This window comes from Xyrauchen texanus, chromosome 34 (genome assembly GCF_025860055.1).
Source record: "Xyrauchen texanus isolate HMW12.3.18 chromosome 34, RBS_HiC_50CHRs, whole genome shotgun sequence".
Taxonomy (NCBI): domain Eukaryota; kingdom Metazoa; phylum Chordata; class Actinopteri; order Cypriniformes; family Catostomidae; genus Xyrauchen; species Xyrauchen texanus.
This window is the reverse complement of record NC_068309.1, coordinates 16,454,334-16,476,948: the sequence shown is the minus strand read 5'-3', so window position 1 is coordinate 16,476,948 and position 22,615 is coordinate 16,454,334. Positions and strand designations below refer to the sequence as shown.

Genomic DNA, 22,615 nt, shown 5'->3' with positions numbered 1-22,615 from the left:
TCTTGAGTTCTTCTCATTTCCTAAATTGTGCAACCTCGTTTCATCGGTCCTCCATCCTCGAGCCCGTGACCCCAAAAACCAATCAAAGTCTGCCATCATGGAGGATATATCAGTTCTCTAAATGCATTGTGAGGAGGCAAGGATAGAGGATAGAGGAAGTTTCCAGAGGATGCTTGAGTGAGGAAACACAGGAGTATCCTATGCGGAAGACATTTTGGTCGAAGCACCAGATGCACATATTAATTCTCCTCCCAATTCACATCTTGCACAATAGTTTTAATTCATGTATCACCTTTGCAGTTTAAACCATAATTGGCACATACTTCAACAGGGCATCTAGAATTATTTTGATTTATTATGAATATATGAATAAATAAAGTTTCAATAGCATAACGGAAAGCACACCTATAACTGTAGCTGTGCAAAAACGTGTCAGTGAGCAGGACATTTCATTTTATAAGTATGTCTTGCTTTGATTCCTCCATCCTCTTTTCCTATCCTTGGATTCTTTCCTCATTTCCTAAGAGGGTGGAGCTAGGAAGCAATGAAAGGAAACAAGGATGCACAATATAGAAATGAAAAGCACCCTTTAACTGTTATGTGTATTAGGTTATACAACTCTTAATAAGCATCTCTTAACATATGTATTTAAAACTGAAGTATAGGGAAGATACAGTTATGTTGAAATGTGTGCTCTCAACATGATGTCTGATTTAAGGATTTGGTCTATTTTATTTATTCCGTAATAGATAAACAGCAATGTTTTTTTTTTGTGGAATTTAACTTTTGGACCAAAGTTGGCTTCAGTCTCCATAATAATTCAAAATGTTATTCATGGAAAAGGAATTTCAGGGAACGCATTGCATTGTGGATTATGATTCACACTCACAGAAAGTTATCAAAACTCTGAATTTTTGGCCAGACTTTTAATGCAGGATGTTTTCTTGATCTTAATTATTTAAACAATTTATAAATATCTATATTTATATCTCTTTACTTCCACAGCCAACACTGACACCATTCTGAAGTAACTCTCCAAGATGTATCCATTCCAACAATGCTCTGAAATGATTTTTTAGGACAGTCAACTTATCTATTTTTCAATAAAGACACAGGAAGATTAAAAATGTCTTGCATGTGTGTTTTCTTTTTTTTAGTTGTCAGTGTTCAGGTTATTCTGATTAGCTATATGCAGCACACAGACCTTCCAATCACAATAAGGTAAAAATTAAAGATAAATTAAAATCTAATTATTTATCGTGGGGTTTATTCAGAATATATGGTGGACCATTTTTCCCTCTTCTGCACCACTGTAGTGACATATGTAGAGGGTGGACAGTTGTATAACCTGACCATGGTTTAAAGTAAATCCCAGGATTTAGGTCAAGCCAATACTGTGCTGATTTTGCACAAATGCTTCATTGCTACTTAGCTGCAGTGCTACACTTCCTTTTCTATTGAAATAAGCAAGAAAACTATTTGTTTAGAACACTTTTCAAACTCTTCAAATTATATACTAAGTTTATGAAAATGTTAAATTTTTTTGAGAATTGCCAATTTTGGAGAAACAAAACATTGCGGGGTTAGCATCAACTTTTAAATGTCTTTTAAGAATATTGTCAGATGATTTGTAGTAAAATGCAACTGTAAGTCTATATCCTATACAGATGACATCTAGAAAGGGAAGGGTGGAAACTGCTGATATTTCGGATTGGATAAGAGGCTTTCTTAGCGAGTGAGTCGTTCAGCAGAAAATGCCACCATCTCTCTAATACATAAAATAAAATCTCAAATTGGAAGAACCTTTTTGTTATTGTACATCATCATTCTTTCAACTGGACATACTAGGCAAAACAAAACCAAAAACAAATCATAAAAATATATGCTTTAATTGTCAGTATTGAGCATACAGAAATGAAGCTTAACAAGTTAACCAATTTAATTGGAATCACCCATACTTGATGCTGTATTGTGGATGGTTTCAGAGCATGATGAAACTTGCTCTGCAAGTGATTTCAATTTGTGTCACACAAGCCTTATTACTGAGCCCTCACTTTCTGATCTGGCACATATAAATATCAATTTACTTTACTACTGCTGGTCCTTCGCTACTTAAATTGAACCTTTTCTGGAATGCAAAACAGAAGCAGCAGCGTTGTAATGATGTAGAGCATGTAGAATTTATGAAGTGCACTAACAACACACCTTTTGTTGTATTTACTTTCAAACTAGATCTTTGTACCTCATACAATTTGTTATATTTACACGATTAGATTCACAACTGACATCTATTGATGTTTATGGACAACCAGTGAAAGAGAAACACCTATAAAAAGTATGCTCAAATCTGAATACCTTTCTGAATTTAGTCACAGACAACTTCTCATTGTTCAGTTGGTTCAGGTCAGCTGAGAATGAATTGGATGAATGGTATCAAGGCCACTGGAATTAGATATTTCTGTGAACGCATATCCCAACAGTGGAGACACTTAGCAACGGGACATTTCTCAGTGAAACACACCCACGACAGCACTTGATGTAAATACGTCTGAAGGACAATTGCGCATTAACTTCCAGCTTATGTGAAAAAAAAAAACAACTACAACTTTAAACTCAATGCTTTTCCAGTTTTTACATAGGCTGACCATCACTCAGGTGTACTCCCCCATCTACAATCACTGAGCACTTTATTAGAAACAGCTGTACACCTATTTATTCATGTAATTATATAATCAGCCAATCATGTGGCAGCAGTGCAATGCATAAAATCATGCAGATATGGGTCAGGAGCTTCAGTTTATGTTCACATCAACCATCAGAATGGTGGAAATTTGACCGTGGCATGATTGTTGGTACCAGATGGGCTGGTTTGAGTATTTCTGTAACTGCTGATCTCCTTTGATTTTCACGCACAAAAGTCTCTCGAGTTTACTCAGAATGGTGCCAAAACAAAAAACATCCAGTGAACAGCAGTTCAGCAGACAGAAATACCTTGTTGATGAGAGAGGTCAGTGGTGAATGGCCAGACTGGTTTGAGCTGACAGAAAGGCTATGGTAACTCAGATAACCACTCTGTACAATTGTAGTGAGCAGAGTAGCATCTCAGATTGCACAACATGTGTAACTTTGAGGTGGATGGGCTATAACAGCTGAAGACCACGTCTGGAACTTTATTAGGACCATAGAGTTACTAACAAAGTGCTCAGTGAGTGTCTCCTATGAAATGCCATATTGTTCACATTTAGCCAATTAAACCTCACATTTAGCAATCTGAAAAATGGCTTCTCAGCTCTATAATGTGATCACTTTTAGAGGGTTAAAATGTAAACCTTACAACAAAAGTTTGTAGCACACATAAAATTGACTTTTTGTTCTGATTCAGGGCAGGTAGTGGCAAAAATGTAATATAGAGTTACATTTATATATACAATAGAATATATTCTTTAAATTATGATGAATGAATCCCATGATTTTAATTCCATATATGGGCAAACTCACTGGAACTGGAAACATTGTTGCCATGATCCTCCTTGACAATAAGATAGCAACCAGTCACCAGTGGGACTAAACTATCCAGTACAGGCAACATTTAAATATGGTGCTAATTTCTATGACTGGCTCAGAAAAATATTAAAACATTTTTTTTTTTTAGAACATTTCATTGTTCTGATGAAACCATCTTTGAAATAGTTGCAATATTCACCTCGTGACTTTTCTGTAGAACATTAAATACAAGTGGAAAATACTTTTAACCCAACAACTGTAATACTAGCTTTTTTGTTACCAACAAGCCAACAGCTGGTCCTATGGCTTGCTGATATCAAATGCTTTGATAGTGTTTGTCCAACTCTCCAATTCTTTTTTTTTTTGTGTGTGTTCTTGTGTCCCAAGCTGCCTTTCCATTTGCCCTCCTCTTGTTCCCTTTTCTTTAGCAGATTGAGCAGGTCTTGGACCCTGATTCTGATCCACTGGCTTTGTTGGCATTACCAGCTGTGAGAAACCACACATACACTCCAAATTAAAGAAATGCATCACACCATATTATAGCAGAGTGGGGTACAGTGGTAAACTGACTGAAGAGCTATAACAAGGGTCTGATTAGAGGATCCATCAAATTTAGAACAGATGCAGTGTACGTAAAAAAAAAAAAATGGATATACTGTAGATGAATGATACGATGTAAAGTTCAAACCTTTCAGGGCATCTGCCTCCTGCTTGGCTTTAGCTGCCTCTTCTAATGCTTTTAATTTTGCCTCATATTCCTCCTGCCTCTCTTTCCAATGCATCCGGTTGTTAAGAATGCCATCATACATTGGCTGGATGGCGGAGTGGAAACGAGAGAATTCCTGTGGAAAACAAATAAGAAATTCTGCTAAGTAATTTTAAGTGACCAAAATATTTGGTTTTTGACATCAATTTTTGGAAACATGAATTTGTCAGTCCCCTTCATCCAAAGGTACCTTGTATACAAAAGTACAGACAAAGTCGATAAAACCACACTGAAGCTTGGGCAATTCTGCAGCTTTGTTCCTGTCCATCATGGGCTAAGTAAAGTGAACAGACAGATGCGATATTAGCCTTTCAGATTGCTAATTTTACATCATGTTTTATTGTAGTTACACATAGTACTCACAATAGGCTGTTGCTCAAGAACAGTCCTCTCAAGATCACCCTGCTCCCAGAATTCTGCTGCTACAGAGAGGGCAACCTAGGGTTGGGTGGTAGTTAGATCCAGTGCAGAAATTATACTTAAACAGACATATTTATATTGCAGCGGTGCAGTCTAAATCATTATTTAGCTGACATCTCTTACCTTGCTTTGTACCTCCCATGGCTTAGTGATAGCTGAGAGGTCACACGCTGTCATCATCATGGCCCTGGTCATTACATCAAAATATGATCAGAAAACCAAAAAATACCAAGTGTTGCTATAACTGGACATACTTACATTACTATTTCTTTCCTCGTTGTTTCAAGAGACATGAAGTCCACCCATTTCTTTTCCTCCTCATATGTCTCAGAGAGATCCACAATTTTCTGGAACATTGTCCTCTTTCTTTAAGATAGAGACAGAGTTAAGTACAGTAAGGTAATATATTGTATATTAGCCAGTATTCCTCAGTTTAGCTTAAATTTAGTTTCATTCTTTAAAGAAACCGTTCAAACACACACAAAATCTTTCAGTATTTAATCACTCTAGTGTTGTCTCAAACACTTACTGTATGCTGTTATTTTTTCCATTGAACACAAAAAAGAGAATTTTAAAACTTTAACACAGCTCTTTTCCATACAAATACATTTAATCGTGACCACGACTGTTTAGCTTCAAAAAGAACAAAAACACAATAAAAGTAGTCCAAACTAATCTACATGTTATCTACATGGGTATTTTGTCATTGGTTCAAAAATAACATTTGTTGTCACATGTGTTGTAACATGACAGAGCCATTTGAAAATGTAGTATAAAGAATGTGATTTGAGAGCTGCAGTCGAGCAGAAGATTTTTTGTGAATAAGCACATAAAAGCTATCACATGACTTCAAATGAAAACAGATTTTTGCTACTTTTATGGTGTTTTTCCCTTTTTTGACCTCGACAGCCATGATCGCTATGAACTGTTGTTGTATAGACAAGAGCTGCTTGAAGATTCTTCAGAAATTCTCCTTTTGTGCTCCACACAAAAAGTATAGGGCCTACAGATCTGGAACAAGATAGGGCTGAGTAAAAATGAATTTATTTATTTATTATTTTGTATTATTTATGGTGAACTAGTCCTTTAACTTTATTTCTTAAATATATGCAAATTCACCTAAAAAAACAGATCATTACATGACAGTATTACATATTGTCATAACTTACTTGAAGTACAAGGCAAGATCAGTAGCAATAATGGCAATATCAATGAGGTGGATGACATGTTCCATTTGTCTTCTGTTGAGGTTTTGGAAGATGTTTAAGGACTAAGAAAAAATTAATATGTCAATATAATATCAAATAAGCAGACAAAGACTTACAGTACATTTTGGGCAACGCTTATACCTCATCTGATAACAGGAATTTGCCAAATTCCAAGTGATGCCTCTCTAGAATGGAGGATCCATGCAGCTTGGCTAGAGGATTTTGGGACCTGATTACAAACATAAAAATATTATGATGATGTTGATGATAATGATGATTAGAAATAGTAGTAACTGTAGAAGGAATAGTAGTAGTGGTCTACTGACTTGACTTGGTAGAGATTGTTTGTGCCTCTGTGGTCTATATCATGCAGGAAGCCAGCAGTGATCATAGCCATCACCTCCAAATCTGTGTAATACCGCTTTAGTTTGCCTGTCTGGATCCACAAAAATACAGATATTATTTTCTCATTCTAATTCTCTTTAAGATTTAGATTGTGTGTATTAAAATGTAAAAATGGACTCATATTGTAATCTCTGCAGCACAATATCTGGTGTGAGTTTGGGGCGAGGCCACCTCATATATTAAAATTGTTCGAAAACTTTCAAATTTGCACATTTTGTTTGGCGGCACAGAAATGACACACTTCATCTTTAAATATTAACAAGTTAATTCAATTTGAACTTAGTTTGGACCCTGAGCAGGCTAAGCAGGTCATACCGTGAGCAATGTGAACATGGTTTGCCCAACGTTGAATCCGTGGCGCCAGTTGTGATAGGTGATTTTCCTGTAGCCTTTGCTGACTGAGTACATGAATCTCACCAAAACCTAAGTAAAGAAGATAGCGGTCTATTTGCATTTCAGTTCCGTGTAATTTCACGATAAAACAAATCCTACTTACAAACCAGCTGTTCCATCATCACAAAGCCATCACAAACAACCAAGGGGCATTTACCTCCTGAGGGATCTGAAACTTTCTAACCACTCCAACTTCATAGTACATTTGGATCCCACACATTACAAGTTCCAGTTCAGTGCAAACAAAGTCTGAGAAATGGAAGGCGTAGATCTCAAACTTCTTTGGACCAGGCAGCTCTTTTTTCTGCATGAAAAACAACAGACGAACAAAAACAAATGACAGAAAATACATAACATTTTCAGAACATAAATTAACCAAGACAGAAGGAAAAGGTATGGAAGTACATGAATTATGGATATTAATTAGGAGCAGTCTGTTACAGCTGAAACTGCACAACATGAACATAATTATTCCTGTGCTGGTAATCATATGGGGATAGTCACAGTAGACTTAATTAAAAGCATCTGTTGTAATGCTATTGCTAATGGCCAACCAGCAAATGTGACTGTCTGTGTCTGCATAATACATCTATCTGAGAAGTTCTGGGTCAACCTGTACACTGATATCAAAACTCTTTACTTGAAAGGTGCACTCAGTAATTTTTGTGTACAGTTTGTTGCAGGGGCTGATAAGGCAATCATCTTGGACTCATATTGATATTTAATGAGGGAAATATTACCGAGTACATTTTTAATAAGATTATAAGAGACGCTGTTCAGTGTACCAGAATTTCCAAAAGCTCGTCCTCTTCGCAGTCTCTTGGCTCTTTTTCAAAATACTGTCTTGTTTTCTGGAACAGAACAAAAAGATGGTGACTCAAGAGCCCAATCAATGTAAAAAAAAGGGTTAATAGGTCATTTATCAAAGAGGCACTTGCACTTACAAGGATATCTTGAATCTCATCATCTCGACATTTGACATGGTAAAGCACCATGTCCTGGGCAATATCCTTTCTGTTCTCCAGCTTATTCATTTTGTCGTAGGTGTCTGTGTTGAGGGCCGACCAGCCCAGAAACTGTGTCAAAGCCTGTCAAGACAGCAATGTATAGTTCCATGACTCAACAAGCCATTGATCTTGGTACTCAATCAATAAATGACATCCATCCATCCATCCATCCATCTATCTGTCTTACCTCCATGAGTTGTTCATCATGGTCATCAAATGGTTTACCATCCTTCCTGTTGTAGAAAGTTGCAACACCGACAATTTCTTCTTTTTTGTTGACAATTGGTAGACACAGCACATTCTTGATAGTCCATCCACTGGCATCCAGGGCCTCCGTCTACATACACAGCAAAAGTCAAAGTTTATTTGTCAAGTTGTTGACAATGAAAAGTCCAGCAATGAAGAAGAAGGATTAGATATAAATTATTTATTTCAGTAATAATAAATTATGTGATAATTATTATTTAATTTAAGAAGAGTGCTAATTAAGTAAAAAAAGAGAAAAGGTACAAAACATAGGCACAAAACTTTAAAGCAATATAAAGTTGTGTGCAAAAAGCATCATAAAAAGCTATATTAAGGCAGTGTTAAGAAGTATGTGATTATAAAATTATTATATATAAAGTAGCTGTAATTAAAAATAATTTGTAAAAATGTTGTAAAGTGCAATAATTAAGATTCTAAAAACTACAAGTTTTACGTCAAATGTGTAATTACTGCAAGGAAAGAGAATTTCAACCATTACATCTTACTTTAGATAGTGATTCATATTTACCTGAAAGTTGAACATTTCCTCTGATGCTGCATTCATAATGTTGCAAATCTTGAACACACAATAAAAACAATAAACAAATACATTTTCAATTTGCCATTTGTACATTTTCCCCCAAAAAACATGCTAAATTAATTCCCAAAGTAATAAAGACTCACTTACAAGTCCACTCTCTGCAACATATGTGGGTAATCCACTAGCCAAAGCCCAGTGGTCTGCAGGAGGATTTCTGTGGAAAAGAGATACATAAGATATCTGAAGCATTCTTTGGAAATAGAAATCAGAATCAGAAGAAAAAGTGATCAGAAGAAAAAGAAGACAAACGTACGGTATGACCTTGATGTCCTCTTTTCCATGCAAAATATAATCAATAACTTTGTAGAAAATTACTTCCTAAGTGGATAAGATAAAAAGATAAATATTTAATTAGCTTTTAAGAGAACTTAAAGGGATAGTTCACTCAAAAATTCAAATTCTCTAATCATTTACTCACCCTCATGTCATTCCAAACCAATATGATTTTCTTGTGTGGGACACAAGCTGCTCTTTTCATATAATGAAAGTGAATGGTGACCAGAGAAAGCAATGGTCACATTCCACTGTATTGTATGGAATAGAGCAGCTTAGACATTGCAATAAATGACTCTTTGTTTTGTGTTCTATGCAAGAAAGTCATCCAGCTTATGTTTGAACAAGGGTGAGTAAATGATAAAATAGCCTAATTTTCATTTTTGGATGAACAATGATACTCCATTTAATGTTAAAGGGATAGTTCACCCAATGCTGAATGCAAACAAAGATTTTTAGACGAATATCTCAGCTCTGTAGGTCCATACAATGCAAGTGAATAGTGACCAGAACTCCAAAAGCTCCAAAACATAGATAAAGTAAGCATAAAAGTAATCCATTTAATTCCAGTTAAATTGATTACTTTTATGACTCCAGTGATTTATTCCATGTCTTCTAAAGCAATCCATTTTCGTTTATGGTTGAACTATCCCTTTAAATGTGAAACATGAAGCTTACCCTTCCATCTGGAGTTACAGGCCCAGAATACGGTGCCTGTTCTCCCATCAACACTGGCCAAATATCAAAGAATTCCTGCAGGAGAACAATCAATAAGTATGACAAAGAGACAGAACAGATTGAAGCCTCTAAATTCAGTGTGATTCCATGATGGACGCACCTTTTCCTTTGTCATGTCCAGCAGGCCCACAGAGTACCTGTCACAGTTGAGGTAAGCTCGCACTGTGTACAAAGCTTTGTGAAACTGTCGTTCAATGTCTGTGAGCTCTTCAAACACCTTGTTAGCTGACCACAACAGCAGCTATGTATGAGATACATGAAAACATATTTAAAAAATGATCTTTATCTGTTTATTTGTAACTTATATTTTTTGCTGTGTATACAGACTGACCTGTCCTTTACGTGTTTCGCAGTTATGAAGGTAGCTCAGATGAAAAATCTTCAGGTTCAGAGAGCCAACTTTCAGATACTTTAAAAACAGCTTTGAGAAAAGGAGGCATATTTTGACTTTCTATTAATATACTTTAAAAACTAACCAGTAAAATAGTTTTTTAAGGTAACTAGCTATATACTTTGGGTAAGGCTCTGTTGATGGAGGCAGATTGTGTTGATTTTGGTTTAATTTGTGGAGGAAAGAAAAGTCAGAAAGGCAGATATAGACACTTGTAACTTACATCCTCATCTTCATCTGTGAAATGTGGTCCAGTGGTCTTGTTGACAGCCATGATGATGCCTACTATATCCTTTCCATTCATGATGGGCGTGGCCAAGATGTTGCGTGTGGTGTATTCAGTGAGTTCATCAACAAATGAGCTGAAGTGACTATCCTAAAGTGAAAGCAAAGTCACTTTTTCCATTGTAGGACACAGATATTTGTATTTATCACTTACTAACATTGTATTACAGGGTCAAGCTGAAAAGCAGCAAATTCTGTTAACAATAATTTTTTATTTTTGAATAAAATTAGTTGTGTGACTAATTAAGCACAAATGTTAACCCCAGGGGAATCACATGCATGCCATTTTTAAAGACATTGTCCTGAAAACAAGGAAATGTACATGTGGAAAAATGGCAGAAGAATGTGTTAATCTTGAATAATGCTTAGTGCCTGTTTTAGACATTTCATTGTGTTGCTAAGTCCATTCTAATGCACACCCGCAAACATTTATGCGGCAATGAATTATTGCTAATGGATTAATGCTTATTAGAAAGTAACATTAGGTGTTTTCATTCTTATTTAAAAATTTAATTAATGATAAAAGAACAAATTAAAATGTGTTATGTAAATTATGTAGCCACATCAATGTGTGTTTTGTCTGTAACTCAACTACACAAAAACTACTTTGGCCTTTTAAAGAGCACTGTTGAATCCCATAAATGGCAGAGGGGAAATAATCCTTTATGCAAGAGATGGGTCATGGAATATTAAAATAAATGGATTACGTCAAGAGGATTTGCCAAGCCTTAAAATATGGACTGACCATACCAGCAATAATGAAGTTAATTTATAATAGTTTCTTATAGGCATAGTAAACAGATTTAATATTCATTTAAGTATGCCTTGTCTGGTCAATAGTTAGTTACAATGCACTTCTATGTACTTGTATGATTTAAGTGCATATATTTTAATCTGAACAATTTTAAGCATGCTTCCTACCTGTGTGACATCCTTGACATTGATGGTCTTTTTGGTTTGAGCAACATATCCTACAATACCGATATCAAGAGGGAAGACAATCTCAGAATCTGGAGGCACCACACAGTCATCAAGCTCCGAATCTTTGTTAACGTTGAAGAGTCGTGTTGCTAGCTCCGCCACACCATTCCGCTGTCGATACATGAAGAGGCTACATCGGTCGGCATGGATCAGAGCACTGACCCTCTTCAGAATCTTAAAAATCACTTTCTCCATATTGACGTTCTCCTGCATGTCTGTAATGAGATTGTAGAATATTGCTCCCTCCTCTACTGAGCTTATGTCCTTAAAAGTATCCAGATCCACTTTGGACTCAGATATTTGCATGATTGAGGCCACAGCACCAGGCTTGAGCTTTTTGTCAAAGTAGCTCTTGGCAAAATCTGGATTTCCATCGAGGAACTTTTCCACGTCTTCCTTTTTGACACTCATCTTGGGTTTGGGATCTTCTGCCCCAGTCCCAGTACTAGCAGGTGACGATCAAGAAGTGAGAGTTCAAATGAGCTTTTAGGGGGTAAAATAAAATATTTACAGCATATAATCCTCAAACTGTTGAGAAAAAGAGGAATCGTGAGATGAGACACCTGCAACAGCAGGGGCAACCCAAGTCCAATACAACTGTCATCAGCAAGGTGTTTTCCTAATAGTGTTGAAGGTGAACCAGGATCTGCTGTAGTAAAACTGATCAGGTGACCTGCATCAAAGCCTGAGCCAACAGCTGAAACTGACCGACGTCCTGCTCTTCACACTCTCTTTGTCCTAGGAGGAGAAGTGATGCTCTTATTAATGAAAGTTTTAGAGCCAAAGATATGCAATCATTAAAGTATGTGCAGCAAATAGTCTCATAAATTTGCTTTGTTCCTCTCCAAGAAGCCTGGCCTTTGTGGTACAAGCTCTTTAAGTTCTTATTAAAAACACACTCCTCATTACTAAGCCCTATTTAACCAGGCCACTAGCTGATTATCTCAGCACCCCAGTTGTCTTCTTACTGTGACTGCTACCAAGAGAGCAGTGAAAGGGCTCTCTCAAAGAAACTATGAAGATGAAGTAAATTAAGTGACCATTGTCAGTAAATAAACAGTTCAGAGGTCCTTTAATTTGAGTGGAAAAAAAAAACATTCTGACAAAATGGAAATTTAATACTGGGTTCAATAGTTAACCTCAATCAACAACATTTGTGGCATAATGTCAATTACCACAAATATAAATTTTGACTCGTCTATAAAGTATACTTTTCTATAAAAATAAAAACTTATTGGAAACATTTTTTTTTGGAAAGATTAGACTACTGGTCTAACCTTTCCAATTTTACAACTGTGTTGCCCTGACAACGTAATGCAGTAAACCCTGTAATCTGTATTTCACTGCAAAAACGTCAATTTAAGCAACTTTACAACTCAAATAATACACAAGTTTTAACAGAATAATTAATTTAAGTGCTTTTTAATATTATAAGCTTCACATTTCAACTTTTAAACCCTCCAGAAATTCACCCCATTGAAAGTGCCACACCGTGACCTCGCTTTTTGCTTTTTTTTTTTATGAAAATGAGGGAAGATTCAAAATTATTTTTATCGAAATCAACATCATGCCTCAAATGCTTTTGATTGAGCTGAACTTGTATTAAACCTGGAATATTCCTTTAAGAGAAGACAAATGACCAAATAAAATATTGTCGTCATCAAGAACTAGTGATAAAATTGCATTGTAATTACAGTATTATAATACTATTATTATGACATTTACCATATGTAACTTCTGTAATTCTTATTCCAGTGCTCTCTTGTGTCATAATGTGTCTATCTTGCTCTCATACACTGCCATAATGTATACTGGTAGTTGAATCAAAACATGTAATTTAACTTTTATTTTTTATATCAACGCTATATCTATCTGGATGTACAGGTATAAAGTGTATGTTAGGTCCTATCATAATTTCTCTCAAGCTTTCAAGATTTTTAATCACCTTTTTGCCTTCAGTAGTTCATTTTAAATGGCCTTACATTATGATAAATTAATTTTTTATTATAATAATCATAAAAGTGTACATCTTGTTTGTAGAAACTTTTCCTGAATCTTTTGAATCTACACATGGAGTAAACAAGAATCAGGTCTATAGACATACTTACTGTAATTAAATGCACAAAATCAGTTAACTAACCAGTTGAGAATAACATGTGACACTCAATGTTCTCTTTGTTTAAAACCGAATCTGTGTTTGTTTCAGAAGAGGCTGCATTTCAAGTACATTTGGAGCATGCAAAATACTCCTACAAATGATTAAGGGATGCCATCCTAAATGGGATAACAATATAGGGTCTAATCATAAAATGCCTATAATCCCTTCATTTAGATCTAAAGTTCATATCTATATAAAGGCCCAGTATCCATCTTAAGCATAAGGTCATGAGGATAATCAGCATGTTAATAGCTTTATACCTGCACAAAGCAAGTGGCTGCTGAGGGAAACACAAAGTCCTGTGTGCATCTATGTGTTGGTGTGTGTCTGTGGCAACATCTCATGAATATTCATAACAATACTAAGAGGTGGCGAATTCAAATTCTCATGTCTCTGTTGTTTTGGTTTACTGTCTATCTATCTGTGCTATTATTTCTATACTGACTTTGAGATTCATCTTAGAAGCTGCACATGATGAAAAGGCATACAGATACAGTTGTCAGGTAGTTGCCATTTGGTAGAAGTTTTAAACAATTAAATCTGTTACACTAAATGCATAAATATATAGTCTCTTTGGAGCAATATGGGAGGGGTTAAGAGGAAACATGATTGTTATTAGTAAATCTCCATTTCTGAGTCACCCCTGCAAGGGTTTGAACCTATAATCTCTGTGTTAGCACAGACAAAAGTCTTAAGTTAGATTAATCTAGATCAGAATTGACACTGAGAATTCAATCAGCCAGTATTGTATAGAACAGCTATTTATTATGTGAAATATTGACCATTCACAGTACCCAGACAGAAGGATATCTGTGAATAGCTGAGCACGTATGTCATTATTTTAATTTTTTCCAGTTATATGTATGTAATTGAATCATTTGACATGCCAAGCAACACATTTATTTGTGGGTTTCTGTAGCCTAACTCTAGTAACCAGTACTCTCCAAATGCTTTTCTCTGTAGTTCTGTTGCTAGCTGCTGTGCCACCTAGTGATAGGAATCATTTGATAGTCATAATGATCAGTTGATCAGTAGATTGAAAACACTACTACACTACTGCCTACCACACATAAACAAATATAGACTACCCAATAAAGTAAAATATGGCAAATTGTTAAGATTAAGAAAATGAACGATATCGTTATGACTCGAGTTCCGAATCGAATACAACGACTGTCAATCTAAATCACTTCGTCGTTGCCTAAAAAGTCCACAAGGGAGCAGTAGGCCACATAATACTTGGACCAGAGCCCTTCTACATATTACACGCCAACATGTTTAGCATAAACTAGCATAACGCGGTGGTCCTTTGGCAAGGAGACAATAGGACGTTTTTTAATGGATATCTATGAAGGAGATCCTTCATTACGCTGAATAAACGGCTTTTGTTAGGAAACAGCTAATCACTTAATGAATTGACCACTTGTCCGCAAATCTTCAACATGTTTTAAACAAAAAAAACTAACTATTTGTGGAGTGTACTACGATACAATTGCTGTTTTATAAGATAAGTCGCGGACAATTTTGCAACAGGTAGGTGTCAGTTTACGGCTCTCCCCATCCATTGGTATGGCGACCTACTGTCGTAACATTCTAGTCGGCCATTACGCTCTCTCCTATGGTGAAAGCGCGGATGTTGCCATCTTTCTAAATAAAATAATATCTGCTTGGACTGTTTTGAACCCATTGATTGTCCCATCACCCGAGAACTCCACAAGGTACCAGGGAAGTTGATAGGGTCGGAATAGAACTCCATAGCTGTAACTAATGTGCGTTTTCCTGTTTAGGTTTGTACCCAAATGATATCTGTTTAATAAGTGTTACTATTAGCGTTTACCACAAAGAGAAAGTGAGCGGTTAAATTCGTTTTCCAGGTTTTTGTTATAAATTTTCATGAGTGCATCCTGGTCTTTATTGATTTGTTCATTAGGCCTCTTGGTTAAATGCAAATTTAAACCGCATTTAACATATGAACGTGCTGTCTATCTGCTAAATATTACAAATATAAGTTCACCAGGAAAGGAGGAAGCACATAACTTTATCACAACGTTCACAATGTTTATGAATTACAGTATATATGTATATGTATGTATTCAATGAAAAAGTTATTTAATTAAAACTTTTTAGAGTTTCAAGAAGATCATCTTGATATATTGTTCAAGAAGACAAAAAGCTACAAAAGTCTGCATCTGTTAACCTGCAGTTCATATTAACAACAAACCTTGTAGGGTGCAACAGTGCTAAAATGGTCCTCCAGGGTAAGGTTTCACATTGACTGACACAATCACAGTGAGATTAATTTGCTTATAACACTTGAGATATTATAAAATGTTAAATGTTATTGAAATTAACAGAGAACTCTTTTCTATAGCGGATATTTTAAATTGGCATTATCTTATCTTTTTACTCTTATTACTCATTATCTTTGTTACTAAAAAAAACTTCTTGCTGTCTCAAATGTATTTGCCTAAGTTGACTAATTTTGCCCTATATCTATTTTCCCTATATTTACACGATATCATTATAATCCCCCTGGGGGGCCTTTTACCCCAAATGTGTGGGCTTTTTACTCCAGGTGTGGGGTAAATGGCTCCTTTGACATTTAAAATGAAAAAAAAAAAAAAAAAAACAGTTTTAATCAAAACAACCCTCTGTTATTATTTCTTTTCACACAAATTATGTTGCTCCCAACATTTCATAAAAAAATATATTTTTTCAATTTTGATACACTTTGTGACCAGAAAAAAAGGCACATTTTCCTTAATGGTGCACTCAGTCTTACAGTGACATCTAGCGGCGTGGATGCATAATCATTCAAAATCAATAGTTTTCAGTTGCAGATCTGTTGTAGAAATTCACTGTTCACAGTCAGCCATGATTAATTGAATTCATGAGTGACAGTGTCCAATAACACTGTGATTCCTGAGATTAAGTGAGTAGTGTTTGGCTGTTCATGTGTTTCTAACATGACAGCCCCCAAGAGGATCCCTCTCCATGTAGATTTAAACAGCTTTTATAAGGTAATTGATATGACTGGAGTTCTCATCTCGTGTGAGTATTCATGATTAATTCCTTTTGGAGTTTAAGTTATTTTAATGAGCAAAAAAAATGACTGGGTGTGCCCTGTTGTACCCTACTCTGAATCTGTGTCTTTCTCATAATTGAAGCATGAAGGCAACTGCATTGTTTCATGCATCAGGCAAAGGGAATTTGTGCATAGTCAGCACTTGTGTCTTGTAAGCCTACACTAAGTAGTGCCTTTGTTTGAATATTTTAGTAGGTTGGCAAGGAACAAGCCAGAACACATGGGGGATTAGGCTGAGGGTTTATGTGGTGAGGTCCATGAAAACCACAAACAAAACAAGAGGGTTATAGATACATTTCTATGTGTTTCAGCTAGAGTAAGGATATCCCCTGAGAAATGGAATTTGGGTTATAAGGGATATTCATTTCCAGTACACAAATCAGTAATTTGTTGTTGTTGTTCCAAACCTATAACTAATGTCATTCTTTTCTTAATTTTTATTGAATGGAAGAAAAGATGCAGAATTGAAATTTCTGGGTAAACAATGCAGAACTACATCTTCTAATTGGTTTTTATCACATGAAGGAAAATTTGTTCCACTGAATTAGGGAATATATCATGTTAAACATTTTATTTAATGTAGCCTAATGGTAACATCTTAATTAACTGCCTTTATTTAAGTCAAAAATATTATTTAAATGGACAAAATCAAACCTGACTAGGCTACACAAATAAAAGTCCTTTATAAGGGTCAAGTCAGGTAGAAATAGCTCACTTGAACGGCACAATATCACTTTGCACATTGTAACATTAAAGGCCATATGCAAATTTCTTTATAATTATTTGTTTACATTCAGCTGAAAGCTTGAGAATTTGTGGCCAAAATAATATGTAAAGGTATATAATAAGAACTAAACTAATCTACCTAACCTACAAATAGATAATAACACTGTGTTTTTATTCTGTGCCATGAGAGGTTAACCATGTTAGCTTTATGTTGTAGTTTAAAGCCATATCTCATCTTTAGGAAAAATTAAAGAAATTACAAAGAAGAAAGTGAATAGATGGATGACACCCCTACTACTGTATGTAGTTGCCTGTGAGACTTAAGACTGAACCTATACTGAAAATATACATTATGCAATAGCAAAATGTTTCCCTCATACTGGCAGCTGTAAGGAGGCATATGATGATTGAATCACCCCAGCTGAGACCAAAGTTCCTTAAGGACACGGTGATGTCTGAGCCAATAGTTCTCAGTGCTGTAACTGGTCATTACCTGTGGCCCCACAATCCTAATACTGTTAATTCAGCAATTGTTGGCCACTCAATCGGAGATTAGAAGAGTTGGAAGTAGTCACAAGAACATCCCGGTAAAGGCGCCTGAGGATGTTTTAGTCTAAATAAATATGAATAGTGTTTACAGAGATCATACTGTACAAACTAGACAAATAAAAAACAACAAATGAAACATTTGTGTTTTTATAAACTAAAAAAAGATATTTTAGCCTATTTTCAAGATGTATCCATTTCAATTGAATAACACATTTCCATCTAATTTAATTGCCTAATCTTTAACTAAATAAAATAAACAAATCGTACAAAATGCAAGTTTTATTAATTACATTTTCTTCGAGACTATTAGATGGAAATTTGTTATTCAATTGAAGTGGATACATCTTAAAAATAGGCTAAAATATTTTTTCGAGTGTACTAATGTTCCATTTGTTGTTTTCTACTCCTCTAGATATGTGATCTCTGCACACATGATTCTTATCTATTTAAGGCAAGAGTCTTGAGGGAGACTGGGTGTCTGTCCTGCACCGTCATTAAGAAATATGGAAGAGAATATCTGATGAATAAAAATGTTTTGTCATTACTGTGCTGTAATGATATCATAGTCATACCAGGATAGCTGATGGTAAAGAAATATTATTTATAATTATTATACCTGATTTTTATAACAAAATGATGCTGTTACAATAAACAATCCTCTTAACACTTGCTGTATAACTGATGTGACCACATCATAATGAATTCTCATCATGAGTTAAGCTACTTCATAATCATGTCCATCTCGAACAAGTGCAAAGCCACTAGGAGCTTATTGTAATCTAGATAATTCATGGAACATGGCCCCATCACCATCAAAATCAACAATCACAATCCTTTCACCAAAACAATGGAATACTTGTCAGGTCTTATTCAGATAATTAGACAATGAGTATATTCTGCATTACCTTAAACTTGTTCTATATTGGAAACCCAACAAGTTCACTGGACTGACTTGAATTTGAATGAATTTAATGTAGCCTTCTTGTTTATCTTGCACTTGTTTCTCTCATATTAGTTTATATTTTACAACATCCGTAAGGACAACAAAGACAATGACTTAAATTTAGTTATGCAAAATTGTAGATTAGCCTATATCACAACAATTTATACCTGCTAGAAAGTTTCCAAACTTAGTATACATTCACATCATAATTTGTGATGGGATAATATGGACTAGTAACTCTCTAATTTGCAAAGTAATTACACATAAGTGTCTAATATGAGTTTAACTCATTGTATTCTGTGGTGGGAAAATAAACCATAAAACTTTTTTCACAAAAACCCGTTTTCAAAACAAAAAAAAGCTTTAACTAATTTGAACGGCTTCACATACAGTAACACTGTCCCTCCAGAGGTTTGTTTGTGTGTAGTTAAAAAAGTGTTACTATATTCCACTTAGTTACATAAAGAATTAATTGGAGGGTTCAACCGAGAAGCCAGATTACAGTGAGGATTTCTACAGCCGGATTAACCGTAGATTTAAGAACCTTATTTAGTCACAAGAAGTGAAAATAATCAATAAGCCTGTCTGTAGAGTTGGTATAAAAGGGCCCTTGCACATTGTAGACAACACAGCCCTGCCGAACAACAAAGAGAGCATCATTTCATTTACTCCAAACAACATCAAAACAAGCAGGTAAGGTCCATGCTTTTGTGCAGGCCCTTTTGGCCATGTTGTTAACTAAACTGCAGTCCAGTGCACCTCTTGAGAAATACTGAATTAAAGGGGAATTTCTCATGAAAATATCCTGACTTTAAGAGAAAGCAAATGTCTTGATTAGAAGGGTTGCTCTGTTAACTGCTTCACCTGTGTTGCACAGAATGGAATACTACAAGTTTGCTCTGCTGGTGGTTTTCCTGTCCTATGTTGAGCGCTCTTGGTCTGCTTCCTGCATTGTGGACAGTTTTACAGTCAAGGAGAACTTTGACCCAAAACGAGTATGTGTGCAGTCTAAATGATGTTGTTCAGGATATAAGTTTGCATATTTATAATGTTAACGTAAGACAGAACGGTTGACGTGCCCTGATACATTATATCTTGTAGTATGCAGGCAAATGGTATGCTCAGCAGAAGAAAGACCCAGAAGGACTCTTTCTCCAGGACAACATCTCCGCTGAATACACCATTGATGACGACGGCACCATGACTGCCTCTTCCAAGGGCCGAGTAACACTTTTCGGGTTAGTGAAGTAATGATGACTCTATATGATCATATTCACAAGGATATTCACAATGTATAAGGGTACAATTCCATAATAATTTGATCTAGAAACCAAGTTTAAGTATAGGATAGTTAGGACATCACATGCTAATGCTAATTATTAATATAATTATTTTCAAAAGGGTATTCAATATAATATAAGCATCCAATATCATCACATTTGATCTAGAAATGCTATGCTACTACACTAATGCTAAATTTAAATAGTGATGACATCACATGCTAATGCTAATCCTGCTACCTGTTTACAGATTCTGGGTTGTGTGTGCTGACATGGCTGCCCAGTATAGCGTGCCTGACCCTACCACTCCTGGCAAGATGTTTATGAACTACCAGGGCCTGGCTAGCTACCTATCTAGTGGAGGTAAGTAAACCCTCAAATTAGAACATCCTGTATCCATTACAATTTACAACTTATGCTCATTTGCTCAGTGGTTCAACATCAAAAAAATAAGCAAGTTGTCATGTCTCCACAAGTGTTTGACTTACTTTGGCTGGTTGATTCTTCATTCAGGTGACAACTACTGGATCATTGACACAGACTATGACAACTATGCCATCACCTATGCCTGCCGCACCCTGAAGGACGATGGCTCATGTGAGGACGGCTATGCCCTGATCTTCTCACGTAACCCCCGTGGCCTGCCCCCTGCAATCCAGCGCCTTGTTAGGCAAAAACAGGAAGAGATCTGCATGGCTGGCCAGTTTCAGCCCGTGCTGCAGACAGGTAAGTACACTGACATTGAGTTTGTCTACTAAAAATGTAAAGAAAAAGCTGAAAAGCACAAAGTAGCCCTGATTATCAAAGGTACAATTCACACAAAAATGTATTCTGTCATCATTTACCTAACCTCATGTTTTGTAAACATGTAGACTTTCTTTTAAAATGAAAGAGAATTGTGACTGAGGATAACATTCTGCCTAAACACCTCCTTGTGAGTTTCATGGAGAAAAGAAAGTCATCCAGGTTTGGAAAAACATGAGGGTAAATGATTTTGGGTTAACTATGCAGTTACAGACTGAATGAGTATTTTTGACATAAGAGAAAAATATGATGTAAATTCAGTATTTGTGTTATTTATTTAAAACGCATCCATTTGTATGGTTGTCCTGATGTTTTCATATTTTATTTCACAGGGGCTTGCTAAGCTCTTGGTGCAAACTAAGAGGGATTCATTCAGCATGCTGGCATGAAAAGAGTCATCCGTCCAGTGTTAGAGATGCAAGAAGAAATCATTATGCATCAGGAAGAGACCATTTGAACCATCTTATCTCAAGGGAATGTTGTGTTGTGTTATGTGTCTGCGACAGTAAAAATTTTTTAAACTAAACTCAACTTATTTGGAATTTCTTAGGGAAGGAAATTGGATAGGGGTGGATGGTTATGCATCAATTTACAAATTAAGGTCCGATATTTGATTGTGATATCTATACTCTTTTAAATATCAATTTGCACAATGTGAAATCAGTCTGGCTGGAAATAATTTAACAGATGAGAGATGATTTAAAAAAAAATATTACAATGGATACACAGCATTTAGGAATTTTTTTTTTGCATTTATTTTGGTCTGGGAAACATTCTACAGACTATGGGAAAAGCCTCTGTAGAAGGTTAAAGTTCATGCGGCCTCTTTCGATCTAATTGGGTTCAAATGAGACAGGTGTTGTGTTTCCAAAAGAAGACAGTAATTCACTTAGTTGTCAGCACCAGGGCTTTACAATGATAATTCCTGTAAACATTATAGAACTCTTTGTGCCAAGCAAAAGAAAGATTCAAATGGACAAATGTGATGAAGCAAAAGTATTAGACACTACATGGAGTGAACTGGGGTAAACTACATTGTGTAATGTGAGACACGCAGATTCTGGCATATATATTTCTTGCTTATCATCTGATCAATACATCCTGAAATCATTTGTGGGTTTGAAATGTTGGAGTGACAAAGACATTACATATTTGAGGTATACAAATTTATATTTGCATGTCTTAACAGAATATTTTTCATTTAAATTTAAAGTTCAAATACAAAAAAACAAAAACAAAACAAAAAACTAGAAGTTCAGACTAGAAGTCAAATAAACCTGAGACCTCCATAGAGGAGCATCTCCATCGAACATTCTGAGAATATGCCCTGCTATAAGAGAACCCAAGTTGAGGATTTCTAAGTAGATCTATCAAGCTTAGGTTCCCACAATAATTGTAGGCGTTAATTACATGGTTAATAATATATAGTACATATTGCCATTGCAATAACCTTATAGGATTCAAAGAAGAAAAAAAAACGAAGTAGTGTATGACTTTATCTTATTCATTTTTATCCAGGGTCATCTGAGGCCTAGCCATTGGCAAATACTTCATCTCCCCAATCTACAATGAATCTTTTGACAGATTTATTTAAAGTACAACACGTTAATACCTTCTGTGTACTGTTCTTGTTTTGACTGCCAGCAAATATTCTTATGCCAGCTGGTGTCTCTTGCAAACAGAACAGATTGTCTGTACTGAGCTTAGTCTTTGCTGGAGAAAGTCAGGGTTAATGACATAAGCGGCTTTTCAGCTTGGTCAAACTTGCCTTACAATAGGTGAAAAAGATGCTGAAAAGTCCAGACAGGATGTTTGGCACAGATGTACTACTTAACAGACCTTTCCCAAACAG

The 22,615-nt window shown here is 35.6% G+C and overlaps 2 protein-coding genes across 3 annotated transcripts; one reads left to right on the top strand and one right to left on the bottom strand.

The window, feature by feature from the left end:
• Positions 1-1,892: 1,892 nt before the first annotated feature.
• On the bottom strand, positions 1,893-11,821 carry LOC127627687 (rod cGMP-specific 3',5'-cyclic phosphodiesterase subunit beta-like). 2 transcript variants are annotated; one of them, XM_052104177.1, is made up of 22 exons: positions 11,159-11,821; positions 10,176-10,328; positions 9,893-9,982; positions 9,662-9,802; positions 9,502-9,576; positions 8,804-8,868; positions 8,638-8,704; positions 8,479-8,526; positions 7,891-8,040; positions 7,641-7,784; positions 7,482-7,547; positions 6,854-7,000; positions 6,619-6,726; positions 6,225-6,334; positions 6,040-6,127; positions 5,860-5,960; positions 4,949-5,056; positions 4,814-4,877; positions 4,634-4,708; positions 4,461-4,544; positions 4,193-4,346; positions 1,893-3,990 (listed from the first exon to the last, which is right to left on the bottom strand). In XM_052104177.1, the coding sequence occupies exons 1-22, from the start codon at positions 11,627-11,629 to the stop codon at positions 3,929-3,931; spliced, it is 2,571 nt and encodes an 856-aa protein (XP_051960137.1). In that variant the 5' UTR covers positions 11,630-11,821; the 3' UTR covers positions 1,893-3,928. The 2 variants fall into 2 exon arrangements, with proteins under 2 accessions (XP_051960137.1, XP_051960138.1); XM_052104178.1 differs by lacking the exons at positions 1,893-3,990; positions 4,193-4,346; positions 4,461-4,544; ... (1 more) ...; positions 4,814-4,877; positions 4,949-5,056 and adding an exon at positions 5,084-5,701.
• Positions 11,822-19,237: 7,416 nt separating this feature from the next.
• LOC127627799 (purpurin-like) lies at positions 19,238-21,855 on the top strand. The gene is made up of 6 exons (XM_052104349.1): positions 19,238-19,372; positions 19,557-19,674; positions 19,781-19,917; positions 20,210-20,322; positions 20,473-20,685; positions 21,096-21,855. The coding sequence occupies exons 2-6, from the start codon at positions 19,558-19,560 to the stop codon at positions 21,104-21,106; spliced, it is 591 nt and encodes a 196-aa protein (XP_051960309.1). The 5' UTR covers positions 19,238-19,372; position 19,557; the 3' UTR covers positions 21,107-21,855.
• The last annotated feature ends 760 nt before the right edge of the window (positions 21,856-22,615 follow it).

What these genes read in the sequence shown, in the direction of transcription:
- LOC127627687 (XM_052104177.1), bottom strand. Translation starts at nt 11,629, where the DNA reads ATGAGTGTCAAAAAGGAAGACGTGGAAAAGTTCCTCGATGGAAATCCA. An exon ending in TCACAGATGAAGATGAGGAT is followed by an intron (nt 9,983 to 10,175) that starts GTAAGTTACAAG and finishes CTTTTCTCAAAG; the next exon opens with CTGTTTTTAAAGTATCTGAA. An exon ending in AGGAAATGTTCAACTTTCAG is followed by an intron (nt 8,041 to 8,478) that starts GTAAATATGAAT and finishes CTGTGTATGTAG; the next exon opens with ACGGAGGCCCTGGATGCCAG.
- LOC127627799 (XM_052104349.1), top strand. Translation starts at nt 19,558, where the DNA reads ATGGAATACTACAAGTTTGCTCTGCTGGTGGTTTTCCTGTCCTATGTT. An exon ending in AGAACTTTGACCCAAAACGA is followed by an intron (nt 19,675 to 19,780) that starts GTATGTGTGCAG and finishes TATATCTTGTAG; the next exon opens with TATGCAGGCAAATGGTATGC. An exon ending in GGCCGAGTAACACTTTTCGG is followed by an intron (nt 19,918 to 20,209) that starts GTTAGTGAAGTA and finishes ACCTGTTTACAG; the next exon opens with ATTCTGGGTTGTGTGTGCTG.